At 38.9% G+C, this 23,092-nt stretch overlaps 1 protein-coding gene across 1 annotated transcript; it reads left to right on the top strand.

Moving 5' to 3' along the window:
- Positions 1 to 240: 240 nt before the first annotated feature.
- Positions 241 to 23,018, top strand: TUBGCP6 (tubulin gamma complex associated protein 6). The gene is made up of 26 exons (XM_030478300.1): positions 241 to 315; positions 982 to 1,789; positions 2,754 to 2,917; positions 4,320 to 4,530; positions 5,029 to 5,202; positions 6,220 to 6,341; positions 6,654 to 6,729; positions 7,240 to 7,349; positions 9,049 to 9,140; positions 9,238 to 9,377; positions 11,080 to 11,229; positions 11,869 to 11,950; positions 12,026 to 12,114; positions 12,299 to 12,414; positions 13,110 to 13,248; positions 13,338 to 13,454; positions 13,678 to 14,986; positions 15,387 to 15,442; positions 15,701 to 15,893; positions 16,166 to 16,334; positions 17,680 to 17,821; positions 18,510 to 18,704; positions 18,977 to 19,109; positions 19,344 to 19,557; positions 20,535 to 20,734; positions 22,511 to 23,018. Exons 2-26 carry the CDS (start codon positions 1,043 to 1,045, stop codon positions 22,600 to 22,602), a joined length of 5,232 nt encoding a protein of 1,743 aa, XP_030334160.1. The 5' UTR covers positions 241 to 315; positions 982 to 1,042; the 3' UTR covers positions 22,603 to 23,018.
- Positions 23,019 to 23,092: the final 74 nt, after the last annotated feature.

The following is a 23,092-nucleotide window of genomic DNA, read 5'->3' as shown; positions in this document are numbered from 1 at the left end:
GTATCACTGTGTTATTTCCTGTGAACGGGGTGCCGACGCTACAGGCAAGCACCGCGGGGATGGTTTGAAGCCCGCCAGCGCTGACCCGCCGCTGTGCTATCGGCGGTACCGCAGCGGGGCTGCACTGCCCCGGGCCCGGCAGCCACTGCCCCTGCGCGCCCTGCGCCGCCCCCCGTCCTGGGCAGCGGCTCCCGCCGCCCGCCACGCCCAGCGCCTCTCCGCAGCCCGTCGCGCTCGCGTGACGTCGGCGGCGCCGTGGTCGGCGGCCCGCGCCGGGGGAAGGAGCGGCTGGGGCGGCCCCGGGAGCCGCCGCAGGTACGGCTGGAGCGCTGCGGCGGGAGCGGGCGGGAGCAGCGGCATATGGCGGGGTGCTGACAGCGTGCGCTGCTGGGGGCGAGCAGGGCGTGCGGGGCTGGGCCCAGCGCATCCCCAGGGATCAGCCCCCGCCGCGGGAGCTGCCCCGCCGTGGTGCTGGCACCTCCCGCGCCTTTTCGGCGGGTGCTGCGGGGGTGGCCGGTGCCGCTGCAGCCCAGCCCAGCCCCGCGCTGCTCGTCACCGTCAGCACCCGCGCCCTCTTGCCCGCATCTTCCCGCCCGCATCTTCTCGCCCGCTCTCTGCGTGGCCCGGTGGCTTCTGCCGCTGGCACTGCGCTGGGGGGAGCGGGTGGTGATGTCTGCTGGGAGGAGATAGGGTGGTAAAGCTCTGGAGGTGTTCCCACAGGAAATCCTGTATTAGATCAGAACAGTCTTCCCTCTTCTATTTCAGTGTGCCGAGCAAAATCAGGCACTTGGAATTAAGCTTGCACCACCATCAGTTTGCTTGTGATCAAAGTCATGCTGTTATTTTTATAGCTTGTGTCCTAAATATGTGCTAGGTCAGTTTTCTTCTCTCCAGTTTTGGGCTGTCATAGTTTGAGTTAAAGCACACTCATCTTTCTTATACACATTATAAGTGTTTCTTCCTTTCCCTGATGTTTTTCAGATCTTTGAATGAAACCAAAGCACTGGACTGTAACTTCTGTAACCTGACAATTTGATTTGAAATGGAGAGCATCACGCAGTTGTTCAGTGATTTGTGTGAAGCACACTTGACAGGTTTGCCATGGAAGGTCCACCTGGGCAGGCAGAAGATCAGCAAGAGAAGGGCTAAGCAAAATCTGAAAAGGGTTGCTTATAATGCCCTGTTCATGAACCTTTTCCAAGAGGAGGCCCGTAAGCTGCAGTCAAACGTTTCCAGGCTGCCAGTGAAAAACAAAATCTTGATGCTGTCCTTCAATTTGAGAGTTGGTGGCCTCGGTGCTCAGGCGGATAGACTGGAGAATCTCGTGGAGGAGCTAGAAACAGCTGAATGCTTACCATTTACTGAAGTTAACTCTGTCTTGGATCTCCTAGTACAGCTTGCTGGAACAGGGCCTCCCCAGCTTGTACCACAAAAAAAGGACTATTTTCTGAACAACAAATATGTTGGGAGAAATGTCAAGTATCAGGGTTATGATTATTACGATGTAAGTGTATTTGAAGCCGACATACAATCTCTAATAACAAATGAAGAATGTCAGTTCAACGACACAATTCAGAAGACACTTCAGATCATGGAGGCTGCCCCTGGCACCGGGCTCCCGGCCATAGGGCTCTTCTCACGAGACTGTCCGGCTGGGGACAAGTTTGAGAAAGAAACACGGGTCTCGCTCTTCGGTGCTCTTGTCCATAGCCGTACATACGACATGGACATCAAGCTGGATTTACCGCCAGTGCCTGACAATGCAGATTTGTCTGGACTTGCAATTAAAGTATGGTATCATTTGTTTTGGACTTAAGAGTGTATGCATGCTTTCACTATGCCACTTTGAAACTATAGTTCAAACTATAGGTAGTCATTTAATTTGTAATAGAAGCATACAGTGTTGTAATTGAAGATGAAGCAGGGATCCTTCTCTGCACTCCTAATCTTCATTTTGTTCTCTCTGCTTAACATATGGATAGCTCTTGCAGTTCCCTTAACTCAGCATCTTAATTGAAACTTAAAGGCAGAGAGATTAAAAAGGAAAACCTCTGTGCCATTCAATGTGCACATATGGATGCAAGTCGTAACTTAGGGGAGGCAGAACCTTTCTGAGAAAGTGCTGCACTCTTTCCCTCAGACTGGAAAATCTGTGATTTCTTGAGGAACGTGCTGCTTTTTATGTGGGTGCAATTGTCTTTTACTGAAGTTGAATACTGTTCTGCACATACGACTCCTGTTGAGTGGGAGCTGAGGATATGGTAAATACACTGTTTGGACACCTGCAGGCTTTCTGCATATGAATAAGCATAAGGGAACAAACTACGTTAGTCATAGTTAACAAAATGCTTACAAATTTGAAGAATTAGGGCCTGGTTCACTTGCTCAAATGAAATACCTAGCAGTATGATTTTATTAGTGTAACATATTGAATATGCAGACCTCAGATTCTCAACTTGTAGGACTATATGCTTACCAAAGGAGTAAGTTTAAAGTTTAACACCCACAAACTTAGTATATTATTTTGGTGGTGATTGTTGTTTTATGTATGGGCATTAATACCAGTAGATACTTAAAAATGGAAAGAGTGTTTACAGGGAAACACTCAAAATAGATGTAAAGGGAGGGTGGACAACACAGGCTTTGTTATGTAGAGTCCCTTGATCATGAATGATAGCAGGAAATCTTCTTTATTAGCATATGTTTCTTCAGTAAAATGTTTCAATGTATAACATTTGAACTCTCTCTGACAGGTTCCCCAAAGTATAGACCAGTCGGAAGATGAGGGATTCCAGTCGGCATCCAATCTGACTCCAGATTCTCAGTCAGAGCCGAGCATGACTCCAGACATAGACTTGTGGGATGCAGTGCTTACATATGGATCCAGCAAACGAAGATGTTGGGAAAGAATTGGATAGTATGTGTCTGCTCTTACTGGCAAACTTGCTATGCGTCTTATGCAAATGTATGGAGGTGCATTTCATCTTAGTTCCAAATGACCTCAGTATAAATGCTGAAATATTCATGTTTAGTTCACAACAGTCAGTATATTGCATTAATGATTGAGAAAGGAATAATAGTCGTGCAGTTTCAACAAACTAGTTCTTGGATTGCAGCTGTTTCATAGGAAGAGATAAAATTATCTTTGTCAAAACCACTGAAGAGATTACGCAAACGCTTGCTGTTTGTTTGTGTGAAATGCAATATTTTTCTAACTGATCTGACTTCTTTTGCATTATACAATTTATCTCAGTCTAAAATGCTCCCATATTTTCAGTTTCAAAAGAGAAAGTGGTAATTGTAGAGCACTAGGATAATTAAACCTATATCTCCCAGTACTGTACAATATTGTATTAATTTTCCCTGTCTGTAACCAAAACAGAAGTTATTACTATGGATTTCTTGGTGGTATAGTTAGAGTTGTAGTTCTTTTGGCTGTTCAGTAGAAGATGAATCCCCTGAGAGGACATTCTGTATAGCCCTATTAAAGCTTCCTGGCTTCCCTAAAATGGAAGAAAAAAGAAAAAGGAAGGTATGGCAGGGATCTTCCTTACATTCCTGATAGACAGTAGTGTGCCTGATTCTTGGAGAAACTTTGCTGTTTTCTGTAATTTTAAGTAATAACCTATTGATGTGTCTGTTGCAGTGTTACACGCTGGTTTTTCAGCTCTGAGCCTGAGAAGCTCAGAAGTTCCCTGATGTGATTTTTCACAGCCGCTGTAGCACGCTCTAGCTTTGTTCCTAATATGACAGGTTTTTTTGCTGCCATTTAGACTGTAAGGATCTTAGAGTCAAATATAGACCATACGCCTGACAGCTTTTATGTAATACATGCTACTAGAATTCAGAATTTTGGGAGTAACTGGAAGGAGACACTGTTTTGGAGGGGATAGTAATCCTCACTGGGAAGAGCCCAAATAAGTTAATACAAGTCGTTACAGCATTTTGAGCATATTGCTCTTGAACATATTTGAATATTAATACTACACGGACCCTGGAAATCTGGTATATATTGACTTCATTTTCTTAATGTGAAAACTGCATCAGGGGAGGCCACAGAAGAGGCTGGTAGTTCTCTGTCATGATTTCTGTCTCTGAACTGACGTTCTAATTATCTACCTATTTCTTCACTGTACTGAGTTTGGGGTACAGTTTCATTGATGGAACGCACATTCCCTTGAAAATGTCTATATTACTAGTAGCTTTTTCTGTGGTCACTACCGGCTGTGTAAAATTCTGAAATGCCTTTTTTGATTTAGGAGGTATATTTCCTTCTTTTCATATAATCACCTTGTAATGTTGTGTTTACTCTGACACAGCCCCCCTGGGAAAAAAGAGGAACCCTATCTTACTGAAGCTGGGCGAGAAGCTTTTGACAAATTTTACAAACTTCGAGAAGGGGAATTACAACTGTTTAGTAACACTGTGCTTCAGCTTCCACAGCTTGTACTAATGAGAGAACCTGAACTGGTTAAGGATGTCTTAAATGTCCTCATTGGTGTGGTATCCACTACGTTTTCACTCAATCAGGTATGGAAGATTTTTAACTGCGCTTCTTAGTCAAATCTTTTTTCTTTTGTTCTTTGTAGAGGTCTCCTCTTTAATACGTGTATTTCTTTTGGGATCTTGCAGTTGTGGATACAGTTAAAAAGTTGAATGTGGTCTAATGGCAATAAGGCAGTATTTATATATTGCAATAGTGATGTTATTGCAATACGTTAAGAGTATTTGTAGTCGTGTAAGCGAAAATAGGTTTATGAATCTTGAAAATAGATGTGTAAATAGTTTTGTAGACTGGATTTTCTTTAAGGAATTAGATAATGAGTCTTTCTATATTTGCAAATACCATTCATACTCCTGAAATTTTGCAACAGTTTAATGTTTAGCTGTCCTAGCTGTATAGTCTCAGTCACCAGAGTATCTAAACTGAAAATTTGTTGGTTTTGTGTGTGAATGGTTGCTATTTTAAGTCAGAATAAAGCTATGAAATACGAATCTGCTTTTTTCCCCCTGCCTATATCCTTTCAGGCTGCTCAGACATTTGTGATAAAGGAAGGGGTATATGTATCTGGAACTTCACCAGAGACAATGCACAACCTGCTCTCAGAAGTTGCAGAGTATGGAACCTATTACACACGACTAAGTCGTTTTTCTCTTCAGCCAGTTTTAGACTCTTCATACAGCAAAGGACTTGTGTTTCAGGTAAAGCAATTGTATTAAATCATCAGATTTAATGGGCCAGTTACCTTAGGTAGAGATGGTAATTTCCATTTTGTGTAAAGCTGGAATTTCTGCCTTCTGCAAAACTGCAAGGCATGTCAAGTGTGATGCTCATCTCAGGTCGGCAGTGTAGGGTGCTACTGTGTTTAAATCAGAGCTCTGTGTGCTTAGGGCTTGCTTGCACTGAAACACATGGTAAGAGGTCTTCATTACCTCAAGTGTGATTCATGTAGTCATGTTATTCTGTTGAGGACTAAAGGAATATAATTTTTAGATGTAGAAAACATCACATAGTTATACCTTAAGTTGTATAAAATTAAAATACAATAACCTTCGTAACACAGTATGTATATGTATAATATATATTTAAAAATAAAAACCGAAATAGAGAAATGTTATATTTAATACCTTTAATTGTTTTTTCTCAGTTCAGAATTAAGTGCAAGTTTTCCCTGTCAGTCGTCTGTATGTTATGCTGAACTGTATGTACACTGTGTAATATCTTTCTAATGCATAGAATTAAGTTAGGATTGGTTATGAAAATGTATTCCTTCTGAATGTTTGATTTACAGCAATGTTAATAAACATCGAATAGGAAGGTCTCTCTCCTTGTCTTGTTAGAAAAAGTTCTAGATGAGTTTTTTTCTGTATCCATTTTAGGCATGAAAGTAAGGAAAGTGGTTTCCCTGGGTGCATATTATACTGTTAGAGAACAAGGAGCTCCTCAAAGGGCAATTCAAAGAAGCTGAACCAAGATGCTTTGTTATACTCTGCGTGGGTACAGACTCTGTGTATTCATATATAAAGAGTATAGAGGAGTCATCTGGTTAATCTGAATATCTGAAGTTGCATGGACTCTTACTTCCCTCTTACTTCAGTCCCTCTTACCTGCATGTGCAAATTATTTTAGTAAAACATTTGCTTTCATCCTGATGCGATTGATGTGAGACACAGACAGACTATTAACAGCTTTACATTTTTATTTTCTGTTGGTACTAGGCATTCACAAGTGGGCTGAGAAAGTATCTTCAATATTACCGAGCCTGTGTTTTGTCAACTCCTCCTACTTTAAGTCTTCTAACAATCAGCTTTCTCTTCAGAAAATTAGGTCGTCAGTTGAGGTAAGAGAATAATATTAAATATTTAAACTTTTCATAGCAGAAAAGATGCAATCTATTTCTTCATATTCACTATACCAGACAATATTATGCGGGCATTCTTACATAGTTTTTTGGTATTTTTTATCTATTTTAACGGAAAGATTTCTGTCTATCCAGAAGATTCTAGGGAAAACATGTAAGGTGTTTATATTCAGTTTCTTTTTTATCCCTGTTACTGTTCAGTTGATGCAGTAGATTCAGCTTTAGTTCATCACTGTGGTCTCAGAGACTTCTGGTTGAAACTGTTACATGTGTTTTAATACTGTTTTTTAGGTATTTAGCTGAACTTTGTGGCATAGGAACAACAGCGCTGGGGATCAGTGGCGGAGCTGGTGCTTCATTTCCTACGGTGATAATTCATTTGATGTTTTTATGTTTGGTTTGGGTTACAATGTTAGTGTTCTCCAAAATTAGGTAGGATTTTACATGCAATATTTAATGCTCTCTTTACTATGAAAGATATGGCCTTGGACTTCCAGTTAGAATGCCATGATCCTTTCTCCAGGTATTTTAAAATTGGTAATTTTGTCCTGTTTTCAGTTCCTAAAGTAAACAAAGGACCCAAAATAAGCCTTAGGGTGCATTTAATTAAAATGTATTTAATTAGAAGGAGGTGTTTGTAGCAAGTCAGATGGATCCAAGTCTAAACATATGTAGTTTCCTTGGGCGACTATAAAGTGAGTTTGAGGTAACTAGCTCAGATAAAGTGATCTTAGTTGCAGATAGCTAGAGGAAGTGAGATGAATCCTGCCTTCTGTGTCTAGTGAAACCTGTAAAGCTATGCATTTATGAATCTTTCATTATTATAGTTATAGTGAAGTTTGTGACCTAATATTAGAATATTTTTCCATTTTCTTAGGGTGTTAAATTGCTTTCATATCTGTACAAAGAGGCTCTCAACAACTGTAGCAATGAGCATTATCCAGTTCTTCTGTCTTTGTTGAAGACAAGCTGTGAACCATACACAAGGTGCGTCCATACTGTTCTCTGCATAATTGTGTTTAAGAGCAGTTCTGAATTACTAATCTGGTGAGTAATTTAACAATGGCTTTTCACATTGTCAGAGAAAATATAAGATGTGGCTGTATCTGCAGATACATACTAAAATTAACGAATTTTACTGAATCCTTCTTTCCCTCCCTTTTGCAGCTCAGTAACAACATAAGGGTTTTATGTGTGACTAGATTAGTAAATACATACATGTAAATAAGACTTCTTTCTTGCTGCTGGTCTTGGAAATTCATACTGAAATGTAAGACTTGGATACACATCTTTTTTTTTCTTCTCATACTTGTAGTAAAATCCTGAAAATGGCAACTAACAAGTTTCTTTTGATCTTGCACAAACTGGAAAAGTTCATGTTTATTTCCACTGTGTTAATTCTTGTGGGCTTTTAGTAAGCAAAAATAATAATAAAAAAAATTAATAGATCTGTTGTTCGTTAAGTAGATGCAACTAACTAACAATAGGAAGTGGAGTTCCTTGGATTGCAGCAGTTTTGTTTACAGTGATACTTAATAGACGTAATGATACTAGAAAGAGAAACCTCAAATTTGTCAAAATGCTCTAAATTTAAGATTCTTCCCAAGGCCACCCTTCTTGTTTTTTCTTCCTTCTACATAAAATGTTCTCTGGAGAAATTTAATTTCAGATTTACTAGAAGACTCACTTCACAGCTCCTGCCCACAGTTTATAGAAGGTAGCCAGATTTCTGAAATAGCAAGGGCAGGAACCTAAAAAAGTGTGAAAGTATGTTCACTAGTATGTGCTACTTACAGTATTGACTCCTGAACTTGCTGCAGATCTCTACTGAAGCATCAATCATGTTCAGTCAGAGCTGCTATGGAAGGAGGTCTTATCTGCAGAAATTGTTATCCCACACATTTATTAACCTGAAAGAAATTAAATAATGGTTTTTGCTCAAATAAATCATAGAAATGTCAGATTTAACATTTTATAAACTTTTTTCTTACAATCTTACAATTGAACAGTGGTTCCTGTTACACTGACCCAATGTCTAGAAACTGTGTTAGTACCGCAGCTAGTAAGAAAAGAAAATATTATCTCTAAGGTGCTCTGAGCTTTTTTATCTATAGCTTCAGATAATTGTATTTTTTATTTATTCAAAAGTTTGGTTTCACACAGAGGGAATATGACAAAGCATGAATAAATATTCCAAAGCAGTAGATCTCATTACTGCATGTATATTAAAAATGAGTCTAGGTCAAGGGAAAAAGTGCTTAGTATTGCATTTTTGTTTTATACCCTTTCAGTTTCTCCCTGCGAGTTACCTCTCTTTAAAAGAAATCTTTCCTGCTTATCTCACCCTATGCTTTTGGTGTGCCGCAAAGATTTATTGAAATTTTTGATATATACTTAGTAAATTAATGTACAGAAATGAAAAGATGGCTTTGATGAAGGTAGTGTTCTTGCATCTTAACTAATTATCACTGAAATGTTCTATATAAAGATGGTTTATGAAAAATGCAGTGACATAATCCTACATGTATCTTTAAATATCAGTGTGACAGCACTTAATTGCTGGGTTTTATCCTGCCTATAGCTTGTTTGTTTTGATGTTTTAGAGAATATTCCTATTGTTTGGTTATAATAAAGTTCAGAAGGTGAGAGGATCGATTCTCAATACTGTACAATTATATTTTTTTAGATTTATCTATGATTGGGTATACAGTGGTGTATTCAGAGATGTTTATGGAGAATTTATGATCCAGGTGAATGAGGATTATCTTTGTTTCAGAGGTACAGTATGTATATGGAGCATTTCTAATTTATATAATTTGTGTTGTTAATGAAATAATTAAAAATACATACTTTCATCCTTTTGTTTGATATGTAGATAAACATTACTGGACTCATGGTTATGTTTTGATTTCAAAAGAAGTAGAAGATTGTGTCCCTGTATTTCTTAAACATATTGCTAATGATGTATACATATGTGGGAAAACCATAAACTTGCTGAAGTTGTGCTGTCCTAGGGTAAGTTTTGGTTTGGTTCCTTCCTAGTCCATTAAGAAAATCATGTCTCTTTAGAGCAAGATTCTAGGATTTTAGCAAGTTTGTTTCTTTGTTGAAAACTGGTATCGCCTAAGTAGGATGTTGATTCATGAAAGGCAATTACTTGCTTGCAGATGCCTGTGGGCTGATTATCCACTCTTACTTGCTAACACCTCACTGCAGAAATATACATTTTTAACAGCATCAAATTTATTGTATCCAAAGCACAATGCTATACTTCTTACTTTCCTTTGTGTTGAAAGCAGAAATGTTTTAGGCTTCCAAGCAAGTGCCTTCCTTTTTTCACCCAACTCATAGTTCTGGGTTTTTTTTTTTGTTTAAAGATGCCTGACTTACCAGGTCTTGGCTCAGTTCTCCACAGCTCTTGTGTTTCAGATCTATCACTACATCTCCAAAACCTGCTTAGGTAGTTTATTCATATTTTGCAGAACGAGTCTTGTTCTTGATAAGAAAAACATGTTAAACTACTTTGTATTTTCCCTCTTCTCTATACATGTCTAACAAAGAAACAACCACAGAGGTATCTAAAGGCACTGTTTCCATTCTCTTCCTTTTTAGGATCAGAGCTGTCCAGTCTAGACAGAGCTCAGCAGCTCAGTATCAGATGTCTTGGTATCAGGTATCAGTCATAAGCCTAATACCTGAAGTGAGATTGCCCTCTGCTAGTTCTCCCGAGTCTGCTTTGATAAGCATTCTCTAACCATGACTCAGATGTGCCAGTAGTACTGGGCTTTTTATAAAACAGCATCAGCCATCATCATTTCTTTTATAAATTACAGCTTTATCAGTCAATGTCACAGTATCATAATAGATAGAACATTCCCCCAGGATGTGGAGCACCCAGGTTCAATCATCTTCCATCTGTCAGAGAGTGCCAGACACATTTCATCCCTTCCCATGATAATGCCCTGAACAGTTGGCTGTTCCCTTTTGATTTGGCTAACACAGTCCCAGGAACACAGCTCTGGGCTTTAACCAGACTGGGGACTCCAGTGTGAGCATGCTTGTGTGCTCTTGTTTTTTAAAGCTTACTTAGCTGTTTTCTGCACTCAGTAGAACAGCTTGAGAAATCTAGGGAAGTTGAGGTGGAGCAGAAAGACCTAAGATACTCAGCTTAGAGAATAGGTACTCTGTGATGTGCACTGGCCATATTTTTGAGGGTTATGTCTTGTGTAGAGCTCTTTCCTGTAGGTGTGTGTTGTGTTCCAGACAGTTCCTATTAAGTGGGGATCTGTGGGGGATGTAAGTAAACAAACCCTAACTTTTGATAGACGGGATACATTCAGTGCTGCATTACTCAGGCTTAGTTGATTTGGATATTCAGAAAAGCAAAGCTTTAGGCATTTAGCACATGACTAGTGTGCTAATATATACATATAAATGTATGTATCAGATTTTAGATTCCTACTCAATTCAGTGGGAAAAAAAGGGACCCTGAGAATTTGCCCTGTGATGCAAGTTCTGGAACATTATACCTCTGTTTCCTACTTTTAATGGTATTAATGCTAAAACCAGAGATACTAATAAAAATTTCAGATCTTGTGTGGAGGCTTGTTTCAGTGCTTGAAGCATTGCTAAGTTAAAAAAAAAATGTAATTTGAGTTCATAAGGTAACATTTTATGATTAAAAAATGTATTTAAGAGGACATTTCTCATTTTTCAGCACTATATATGCTGGTCGGATATTCCTGTTCCCCGGATTTCAGTTATTTTTTCGCTTGAGGAGCTGAAAGAAATAGAGAGAGACTGTGCAGTGTATGTGGGTCGGATGGAAAGAATTGCCCGATACAGTTCCATAAGCAAGGAGGAAAAGGTAAAAGAATAAAAGAATAAAGACCTTTTTGTTGGGATTTATCTTTTTTTTTAATACTAATTTTTCATTGTTTGTAGAACTCTGAAAGGATTTGTATTTATGGCCAGAACTTTTTCATTGGTCAGTCGCCGTTTGAATTGTTATCGCAACACATAAACTTACTTAATATAGCTTATGAAAGCATAGGTGGTGTGTTGATATTTTCATGTATCAAATGAGGTTTGGACTTCCATTTTATTCTTTGCAGCAGCAGATTTGCCTTTCTACTGAAAAGTAGTGAAAAGATGGTTAAATTTTAATGTAAGAAATGTGACAAGGTAGTAAGAAGATGAGACTGTGATTTGCATAGCTACTTGTTTTTTTTAGAACTCTTTTAGTTACAAAGAGACTTCTAACTTTCAAATGCCACCAATGTAGTGTATATATGATGGATTTGGCTTGTGGAAAGGCCTGGAATACTAACTTTCAATATTAGCTTACAGACTTTCTGTATAATTAATTGCTCGATTCATATTTCTGTACTGTAGCCATAGATTACTAACCTTCATAACATGTGCACCTGTCTCTGCAACAGTGTATTTTCAAGTCTAAAATGATAGTAAAAAGTCCCATGTGTATTTTTGTTTGGGTTCTGTTTAGGATTTACGCATGGAAATAGCCAAACAAGAATTAATTGTTCACGCTAGAGAAACTGCTAGCAAAGTACTGAAAGCCATTAATGGTAAGTTGCAGTGGTGTTTCATGTGTTTTCCAGGGGGCTTGTTAATGTAAACTAACAATATCCGTTTTAATACAGATCGGCAAATGTCAGAACGAATGGCTTTGGATGCAAAGAAACGGGAACAGTTTCAGAAGCTGAAAGAGCAATTTGCAAAAGACCAGGAGGTATTTCTGTGTGTTTCTAAAGGCCAATTTTATTTCTTAGGCAAATAATTGAAAGGATATCTTGATCTGTTGTACTGAAGTTGAATGAACTGAATGAATGGGGTACAAATATGAACTTCTTGCAGGTCTGTGTATTACAGCTGGTATTGAGAATGGCTTTTAAAAGTGTTAAATATTTATGCAGCGTCGTCTTGCAATAAAGCAAGAGGAGATTGATGATGATTTCAGCTATGCCCGAGAGCTCAGAGAGAGAGAAAAAAGACTGAAAGCTTTGGAAGAAGAACTGGAAAAAAAGGCAAGGTAAATGCATCTGAGTAGTCTCCCAAAGCTTAGATACTCCAAAGCCATCATAAAAAGCTCGGGAAAAATAAATTACTGTATATTAAAATTTATGGTACTAGCAATTCCCAGATATTGCTCTACAAGGGTAATATTTGCAGTTAAAAGATGGATGTAAGGATTTTTTGGTAATCTGTGAGCAATTTTGTCATTTGGGAATGGTTAGTGGCCTAAAAATCTGGGAGGCACTGACTCATGCCAGCCCTCTCCAGTCAGGGTTTTGTTATCATCAGAATTTCACAAAAAAATTGACTACGTATTACAATTAAAAGCTGAGCCCACAGCAAAACTGGTCACCTGTATGTCAAAGCAGAAGTAAAAAGCAGACGAGTTAGATCAATAATTATTTGAATTGCTCTTGTTGTGCATCTAGTTGTATTTCACTGTGTTCTGTTATATCTAAAAATACTTAAGATAAATGAGTGACCTACTAGGAAAATTTATAGAAATACATATTGACTAAGAATATATTCCCCTATTTTCTCCACTGTTTATTCTCTGGGATTGAAGCCTCTGGCTTCTACTTTTAAACAATTTTAAATAATTGCTTCTCAGTGCTTCACTCTAGAGTGCTAAAAGGTCTTATTCTTTAGAAGGGAAGAGGAAAATGAGTATGTGAAAATCTGTAACTTAGCTTTATTTCTGTCTTCATTTAGGCAGGAATTAATTGACCATTATAGCAGACTTTCTGATGATGCAGCCCGTAGGGAACAGAGAGCCTTATGGAAAATCCAGCGACACAAGTTGGAAACAGCCCGTCTTAAGTTTCTGTTAGAAGATCAAAAACGTATCGAGGTATCTTCTGAAAAGATTTAAGAAACATAATTTAGAGAATTTGGTATTTGGTACTTAAAGACTTTTGGTTTTGTCTTTTTTACTTACAGGAAATGCTTGAAAAACTTCCAGATGGAAGCTACAGGAGAAAATTAGATATTATTCCTTATAAACAGTGCCAGTTGGCTTTAGATAAAACCCCTGTTGTGAAAGATCCACATTCACAGGTGAGTTTATTTTCTTACATCAACTCCAGGTTGCTGTTCCACGTCCCTCAAGGGAGTTAATTTTGTGGTTCATTTCAGTTCAGTAAACATGAGGTTTACTATAACAGCAGGGTGAGTAGTTATCACACTATTTGTAGTACATCTGAAAAAATGGTGATAAAGTGTACCCTCAAAAGTAGCTTATGTGCCTAGCCATACAGTGTAATAATTATTTCTTTTTTAGGGGTCTTCTGTGAAATCTCCACATGTCAATGAGACAGTTGGCCAAAAAGAATCTGAGCCTGGACTGGAATATGCTACTTCTGCTGACAAAGCACTGCCAGAGCCAAGAAATAATAATCCTGATCAGCATTTTCAGCCTAAAGCAGCAGAATCTGAAAGCAGTCTTCAAAGTTCAGAGAAAGCATTCAGTCCTCTCTACAGTGCTGAATCCTTGCCTGAATCCAGTGTGAATATAGAAGATTTCTTACCAAAGCCACAAGATGAACAACCTGTTGCGGTTAGTGTACAAGGGTCTTTGCTGGATGAAGCATTCCGAAATATTAACTCGGATCTTTCCGAGACTCCTGAAGTAAGTGAAAATCAGCCTGTCTTGAGAAGAGCGCTGGAAGGAGAAGACAATGCACCATTGCTTCAGCAAAATGAGTATGATTTTAATACAGTTCTCAGACCATCTGCCACTTGGCAGGGACATGTTAGAGTTGGAGAAAATGAATTTGATGTAGAGTACAGAAGGCCTCGGTGGAATGTTCATGGACATGCATCTGATGCCAGCATTAGAGTGGGAGAGTATGTACCTCATGTGGAGACTTACCAGCCACATGCAAGTCCTTATGGGCATTCTTCCGACTCCCATATAAAGATCAGCAGCTATACTTCTGAAGTTGAATCTAGCCGACCCCGATGGAATATTCATGGGCATGTTTCTGAAGCTCATATTAAAATTGGGGAATATGCTTCAGAGGTAGAGCCCTCAAGGCCCAGGTGGAATATTCACGGACATGCTTCAGAAGCCAATATTAAGATTGGAGAGTATGTGTCAAATGTAGCTCCTACAAGGCCTCGATGGAACATCCATGGTCATGCATCTGATGCCAATATCAAGATTGGTGAAAACGTGTCAGAGGTGGTCTCAGCTAGGCCTCGGTGGAACATCCATGGGCATGCTTCACAGTCACACATCAAAATTGGGGAACTGGTTTCAGATACAGAGCCTCTGAAATCTCGTTGGAGCCCATTTGGTCATGCATCCCAGTCAAGCATCCAAATAGGGAAGTGGGCCCCATCTACAGAAGATGATCCAATACCTCATCGTAAAATCATTTCGAGTCCTTCAACTGACTCCACAGTTCAGACACTTCTGTACAGTGAAGAATCATCTCCTGCTGAAGGGAGCAGAAAGGAAGCAAAAGCGTCACAGATGAAGGAAAAGACTTTACCACAGTCCCAGTCATCTGACAGTGTTCCAGTCCTTCCTGATGCTATTACTAAAGATGACAATAAAGAAAATACAATGGAAGAGAAACAAGAAGGTAAATTAAAACTAAGTTTATCCAGTCAGCATTTGTTTAAGGGCTCATGAAAGTAACTGTAGATGTCTGTGTTCAAAATGGGTATTTATTGCTTAATTCCTTGCATAACTTTTCAGACATCTCAGATTCCTCTGTTAGAATTCAGAGGAAAGAATTTGAGCTTAGTCTTGTCTCCTATGTAGAAGGAACAGAGCATTAAAAAAATTCTAGTCTGAAACTTTGTCAAATAGGACCTCACGTGATCTTGAGTAGAAAACAGGCATAAAACTGCCTGGGTGGGACTGTTACTGTGGTGGTTGTGCCTGTGATAGGCTATAGAGAAATTTTGAACAACTTCGGGAGCAGATCTGAAGTATGAGCTAAGTATTTAGTATTGTCTTTAATTTACTTGTAATTACAGTAATTGCAAGTGTGGCCAACAAGGACCCTTCTCCAGATTCCTCCGAGATCTTACAGGTAAGAAACAAAGTAGTTGTTGAGATTTCCTTTTCCTTTGAAGATTAAACACACTGGTAGTTAAGGCAGTAAGTTTCTGCCCTAATCTGGTAATCACTGTAATACCTTACTGTTTGTACATGTCAGAAAAGTAGAGGTGAGTAAGCTCTTTTATTTTCAGTTGGAACAACTAGTGAAGTACCTGTAAGAACACATTAAGTGTGAGTAGACAAAGCCAGCATCTCTCATGAAATTTGTTTGGGTTTTTTTTTGTTTTAGGCACAAGAACCTGAAAAAGCAAGTCCACAAGATAGTGTGCTTCAAGAAACTTTGTCTTCTGAAGACAATACTCCAAAGACTAAGGAGGAAGAAGGAGGAGAGGAGGATACATGGAAGAAAGAACAAGCTTATTTGAAAGCCTTATCGGATCAGTATTGTATTGAAAAATATCAAGATAGTTATGATTTGATGTGTGAGTAGAACTGTTGGAACAGTAGATCAATAGAAGATGTGGGAAACTTGAGCAAGAAAGCTGAGTGCCAAAAACCCCCCTGAATTACCAGCAAATTACCAGTACTGTGAACTGCAGTAGCCAAACACTTTGCTTCTAGGCAGAGAGATGAGAAATACACTTTGACACATTATGATTTTCTAACTTAGAGGGGTTTGTAGAGTTTAATAGAAACAGATTATCAAATTGCTTAAATATGGTGACTTACAATGCTTATATGTTTTTAAATTTAGCAGAACTACCAGTTTCTCATCTCTTGCATCATGTGATACCAAGATCCTACACTTTTCCTGTGGATCCCATGGTACAGTCAGCAACAGATGAAACGGCTGTACAGCTGAGTGAGCTCTTATCTCTGCCAGTGCTGATGAAACGGTCTATTACTGCTCCACTTGTATCTCAGTGAGTGTTTATTAGAAACAGTGAATCAATAATTTAGCCATTAGTGTTGTATGCTTCGTTATTCTTTCTTGAGACAAGAGTGCGCGTAGATCTGTTCTCTTAATTTTTCTCTTTGCTCCCAGAAGTGGTTCAGTGAATGGCCCGTTACTAACTAAAAAGTTCAGATTTACATTGTAAATAGTAACATAAACTTAAATTTTTATTAGTAAATTAAAAATTTGAATGTCTGTTTGAAATACAAGGGTTTAGAGGGAACTGTTTGCTCTCAGACTCGTGGATTATGCGGCAATGGTTTTGACACCATTGGTTTCCTTGTTCTTTTAAAAAGAAGGTCTATTATTTATAATGTTTGTGCTAGTTTTTATTTGGCAGATGAAAGATAAGGGGGAGGAAGAAAAATCTTTTGATCATGTGAAAGCTCATTCATATTGATCAGGATATATTTGATGTTTTTGTGGAACTTCAGCTTCAAGGCTGTTAGAAGTATAATAGAAGCTGTTCTTGTTACTGTTGGAATATATAGGGAAAACACATATGTTGGACCATTTTATTAGTATATCTAATGCTATTTTAAAGAAAAGCTTCTTATGTACAAGATTAGCTTCTGTCATGGAAACAGTTATTCACAGATGTGTTGACATACTTCCTGTTTGGGAATCTACTTTCTTGTAAGTTTGGATTTCCGTTTAGTAACTCGGAGTACACTAGACTCAAAGTTTGGTGCAATGTAGAACTTAGTTTTAAACATCCAGATTGGCTACCAGAACAATCTAGACAGATTTATGTGTTCAGCAAAGCAAAGTGAGCAAGCCTGAGTTGTGTGCTGGCAGAATTAGCCTATCCCTGGTATTCAAGTTAAATTATTTAAAACTGGCTTGAATACCTACACTGTACTGAAAACTCTGGTATAGACCTATATTGCTTATAGACCTGCCCTCAGTATCTAGTGTCAGAGCTTTACCAATTAGGATATTCTTCTCAGGGATTTAATAGTCTTTCTTAATCTGTTTGTGTAGGTGGCAGAGATAAGACAGAAGGATATTGACAAAATGTTGCTCCAGGCCTAGCAGCATGTTCTAAAGATCATTATATGTAGCCAGCCTTAAAATAATTCCCAGTACTGTTCAAAACCCAGTTAGCTGAAGTGGTAGGTTTTAATTCTGCTATATTCTGGATGAAGATTTTATTTATTTGTTTCATTTTTTTTGCTTGTGTGAATATCATCCTATCTTGGATGTCAGAGTTAAGTACTGGAGCATTAATCCAATGTAGCCACACCTGAATGTTAGCAGTAAGGAAGGAGTTGCTTGTAAGAAGCATACCTTTTCTTTGTTTTTATTCTTAGTGTTTCTCTTGTGAACAAAGCAATAGTTGATTACTACTTTGTGGAACTGAACGTGGAGAAGCATTTTGAAGCACTGAGACACTTTTTGTTGATGGAAGATGGGGAGTTTGCTCAGTCGCTCAGTGACCTGTTGTTTGAGAAGGTATGTGCTTTGTTGTCTTAACTGTGGGTTTTAGGTTGCCTGCTTTATCTTGAGAATGAGGGAATAGTGTGAATTAGAATCCTGGCTTGTGCTGGATTCCTCTTTTGCGCTATGTCGAGATGCCTTGTGGCAAGGAACTGTTAACATTGTAAGGACTGAGGCAAAGAAGGTCTTTGCTCAGAAGGGATGCCCAGGCCCAAGGAAGTCCCAACGAAAAGAGTAATATTTCCTGCTGCTAATCCCAGGAATAGGAGGAGTGCAAGGATTTTACACATAGTAATTTCAAACTTTGACAGATAAGCAGTCATGGAAGGGTATTTTATTTCACATTTTCCTGTGAAAACTGCTGCACTATTGCTCTGTCCCCTCCCATCTGCTGGCAGCAAGGCTGGAAGAGCCCATTTGCTAAAAATCCAGTGGGAAGGCCTATGTTGCAGAATACCTACTCTTAGCTCAGATATACTACAGAGCAGAGGGGAGAGCATCTGAAGAGAGTGCTGGGCCTTCTGATGAGACAGTATTTTCATGACTAACCTGTGTTCATGGGGAAGACAGCAAGGTAGGATAGCATGGGTTAATATAGCTGGTTGCCAGTGCAGCTATGTGGCTGTAGGTGTTCAGGAGCCAAGACTCTTTGTTAATACTGTGTAATTAGGATTGGTTTGTTTTGTTGGTTTCTTTTCCCTAGCTTGGATCAGGACAAACACCTGGTGAACTGCTGAATCCACTGGTTCTTAATTCCATCCTAAATAAAGCATTACAGTACAGCCTCCATGGTGACACCCAGCTTGCTTCCAATCTTTCTTTTGCCCTCAAGTATCTTCCAGAAGTGTTCAAGCCCAATGCGCCTGATGCTCTGAGTTGCTTAGAGCTAAGGTACAAGGTAAGACAGCACAGACAAAGGTACAGTACTGCAATTATACATGGTTCTTACATACCATGATAGGGTGAATATGTTCTTAATAATGGAATACCTTTAAGAATGGAGTCAAAAAATTGTGTAATGGAAATTACAGGATTGATTGAGCCTGGCCACTGCACTGCATTGTTAAAATGCATATATTAATTTGTATGTCCCTGAAGTACTTGTATCTGAAATATTCTTATAATTTCTAACACAAAATGTAGTATGATCAGCACTGTTATTTATTTCAGGTTGACTGGCCTCTGAACATCATCATTACTGAGAGCTGCATGAATAAATACAACAAGATCTTTTCCTTTTTGCTTCAGCTGAAGCACATGGTGTGGACTCTCAAGGATGTTTGGTTTCACTTAAAACGCACTGGTATGTGTAATAAGTGAACTAGAGAGTGTCCTGTTTAAAGTGCTTTTAGCACCCTGTGCCAAACAATTGCTTATAAACAGTCATGTCAAGCATCAAAAGCCACAATTTCTTAAAGAAGCTTCCCTGGCATTTTAAACAGAGTCTACTAACAAAAACCTTAATTCCTTTACAAATCCTGATTTTAGATGGTCTCCGTGGGTGCTGATGGTAATGTATTTCTGGTTTTGTTTTCAGCTTTAGTCAGTCGTGCATCAAATTCTGTTCAGTTTCGACAGCTCCAGCTGTATAAACATGAAATGCAGCATTTTGTGAAGGTTATTCAAGGCTACATTGCTAATCAGATTCTTCATGTTACCTGGTGTGAATTTGGAAACAAACTGTCTTCTGTAGGTAACCTGGAAGAAATTCACAGAACACATGCTGAATACCTCAACAAAGCAATCTTCAGGCAAGCTACCATATTTATTTTTACTTCAAATCTTTAAGTGAATGTAGCAGCCAGTCTAGCCTAACTTACATAGGCAAAACTGACTTCTACCTGACACACTAAGTAGTCTTTACATAGGAATGTGTTCCTCTGTAAGGGAAACAAACTTCATGGCACATTATGAGGTCCATACTTTGATGCTTTTCCTCAGCTACCCATCCTCATTTCCCTAGATTCCTTGGAGTTGGCTCCAGCTCCTGTTCACCCTGCCTCTGCAAGGTTTACATCTACTCAGGGCAGCTCTAACCTGAAGACTAAAGGCACACTTGCCACAGTTCTGTTTTTCTTTCACCTCATCTTTGTCATAGCCTTTGTAAATAAATGCTGTTTCATTCAGCATGAGTAGCTTTCACAAGTAAGCCTAGCTGAAGTAAAATGCTTCTCTATGCATTGTACATGCCTTTAATATATGTGCAGTGACCAGGGCTGGACTTCGAAGGAAGAAATGTGACCTGATGCCTCTGTCCAGGCATTTGTCTTTCAGGAATCACAAGCATTTAGCCCTTTGGTTGATGTGTATGAGGCATAAGGGCAGTCTGAATAAGAGGAGAGGATCAAGGGTTGTTTGGTTTCTTCTTAAAGAGTATATACTGGAATAACGAAGTGGGGAGATGAAGGGAGAGGAGATGATGATAAAGTATAAGCAAGAAAAGAAACCCGTTCTTTTATGTCTCTCTTTTGCAGTTTTAATGAGAAAAAACATGCCTAAAGCTGCTGTTTGGGTAGGAGGAGATGGGATGAGAGGGGATTAAAGCTGAAGGAGACTCAGCGTGATAATGTTTTTAAATGTCATCTCCTTTGCAAAAGCAGATGGCATTCTAGAAATTAGATACACCAGCGCAAAAAAAAAGTAACTGTTAGAGCTGGACCCAGGACAGTCCTACAGCCAGTAATATACATCGACTGCACCTCTAAATTTGTGTTTGTTCTGTTGTTAGGGGTCTGTTGACAGAGAAGGCAGCCCCTGTGATGAACATTATACACAGCATCTTCAGCCTTATTTTGAAGTTCCGCAGCCAGCTGATCTCTCAGTCCTGGAGCTTCGATGCAGGGAAGCAAATGGCGGTTCATCCCAACTTTGGTCTGATGCAGCAGTCGTACAACACCTTCAAGTATTACTCCCACTTCTTATTCAAAGGTAAGAAATGGAATACATTTTAGATAGAAGAAAAAGTCAACTGACAACTGAAAAAATTACGAAGAGTTTTTGGAAATACAGTGTACTAGTGGGAAAATGTGTGTACTTACCGTGTGTTAGAACATGTAGTTCTCAAATGAAAACTGCATTACTATGGCTTGCAAAGGTCTGCATATCCATCAATTAAAATGTCCACACAAGAAATCTAACAGATATCCCCAAACTGACCATAGGTTTTTGCTCATTTGCAAAGTAAGTGTTTGGTATTTAGCTCTGTGTACGTGCTTACATTTTCTTTTCTTTGGAATTGATTTCTGGCACTTTTTATTGGCAGCAATGAGAGATAGATAGTACTTAGAAGTAATTTTATATATATCTGCATTAGTTGAGTATTACCATTGTTAGGAGATTTGAACATTCTGATTCCTGTGTTGGAATAAAACTGAGAGAGGCTCCAAGCACTAGTTGGAGCTTATATCCAGTGCTCCAGGCAAGTGTTTTCTCAACTGCACAGATAATTTGCCAGATGTTCTTTGCTTTAACATAATAAAATTTCTCCTCACTATCAGCTTATAATGTGAAGAAATGGTTATCTGTCTTTCCTGTCCATTTCTTTCAGATCTTGCTTGTCTTTTTAGTACAAGTTACTTAACCTTCCCCTGAGTACAAAGGTGGTGCATGGGGGTTTGTTTGCTTTTTTCTTTTTAGAAAGCCCTTAATTCCTGAAGGAAGTGCAACTGTTCTCCTTGGATCTATTTTGCTGGAATATTTTCTAGTCAGATGGTATTCTTCAGGAAATGAGCTGCCCTTTTTATTCTTTAAGGGTGTCCAAAAATGGTGTCAAAGGACCAAACCCAGATATTTCAGGATGAGTTAGAATGGCTGCTTCCAAATTCCACAGGAAGCCAGAACACCTCTGGGAGCCACCTAAGCCCATACTGCGAGATCTATGGTTGCTTCATGGACAGAGATTAATAGACCATTCCGTAAGGAAATTTGCTGAGTGACCTGGTTCTTTACACCCTCTTTATTAAGCACTACAAAACAAGTATGTGCTTGTTCATCTACACTTGTACCTTCGGTCACCATGTATTGTGAAATGCTCTCACAATGGGTTGATCCAGAATCCATTGAAAGCCAATACAAAGTAGCCTGGACTTCAATGGCTTTGGCTCAGGCCCCAACTTCTAACTACACACTTTCCCTTCTTCCTTGCATGTTACTGCTGCTTGCTAATTCCCTTTTTACTACTGCATGGGATGCCTGTGAGCTTAGGGAGTTTCTATTGCCTTTTTCCTTTGTTACTAAGGATGTTTAGAGCAGTCAGTTTGTTCATTCATAGAGCTTGAGGGGTGTGTCCCAGCAATTTCTCTTTGGTTTTTCTCTCTCACAATGGGCTATGCTCAAGAAAACTTTAGCAGAGCTGCTTCTTTCACAGAGGTCACCAGAGAACCTAAACATGCTTCCTGGTCAGTCGAAATTATGATAAGAACACACTGTCTTACTGTGAAAGCAACTTGTGAAAGCATTTCCTTATCAGAATAATACAGTTTCACTTAGAACTGACATGTAATCTTTCTTTTGCATCTTATTGGAAATATTTTGTAATTCCAGAAAGGACCTTTCCTGTGCAAAAATGACCATTTGTTTCTGTTGTCCTCAGATTTCTACATTAGGCTGCTTTTTTTTTGTTTTCTATTAAAATGCCCAGGAGCTGCCAAGGCTGACTTTACAATGTTAATCTTAATTGAAGCTTGTTTTTTGTTTTTCTTCCAGTGGTAACAAAGCTTGTAAATAGAGGATACCAACCCCACTTGGAGGACTTTCTGCTGCGAATCAACTTTAATAACTACTACAAGGATAACTGACCTCTGTAGAGTAGGATCACTGATAATAGCATGGTAAACCACAGATAATCCTATATGCTTATTATTTATAGAAGCTTATGCAAATGCCATGCAAGAGGCATTTTCTTCAGTGAAATAACCCGCCATCTAATAGCTTGAAGAATATAACCACCACATAGAGAGAATGATGCATCTTAAAACCCACCACACCTACCACTTGTTTCATCTACTGAGAATTGATGTTGTCATTATTGCCAAGGCAGAAGAGCTGAGTGCCTGGTCTTAACAGGGGAGAGAGTGCAAACCTGTATATCTGTGAATGTGTAAATGTTCTATTTTCAGTGTTGTGAATTTCCTGCAATGTAAATACATGTATGTGAAATAAACTAACAAGTACTTTCTAAAACTGAGGATGAGGCATAAATGTTCAGACATAAGTACCTATTTGACGACTTTATTGTCAAGCTGATACTGATTTTCAATCTAAACATAACTAATTCTTCAAGGCTAT

Source organism: Strigops habroptila, chromosome 3, assembly GCF_004027225.2.
Source record: "Strigops habroptila isolate Jane chromosome 3, bStrHab1.2.pri, whole genome shotgun sequence".
Classification (NCBI taxonomy): Eukaryota; Metazoa; Chordata; class Aves; order Psittaciformes; family Psittacidae; genus Strigops; species Strigops habroptila.
This window is presented reverse-complemented; position numbering and strand designations above follow the sequence as displayed.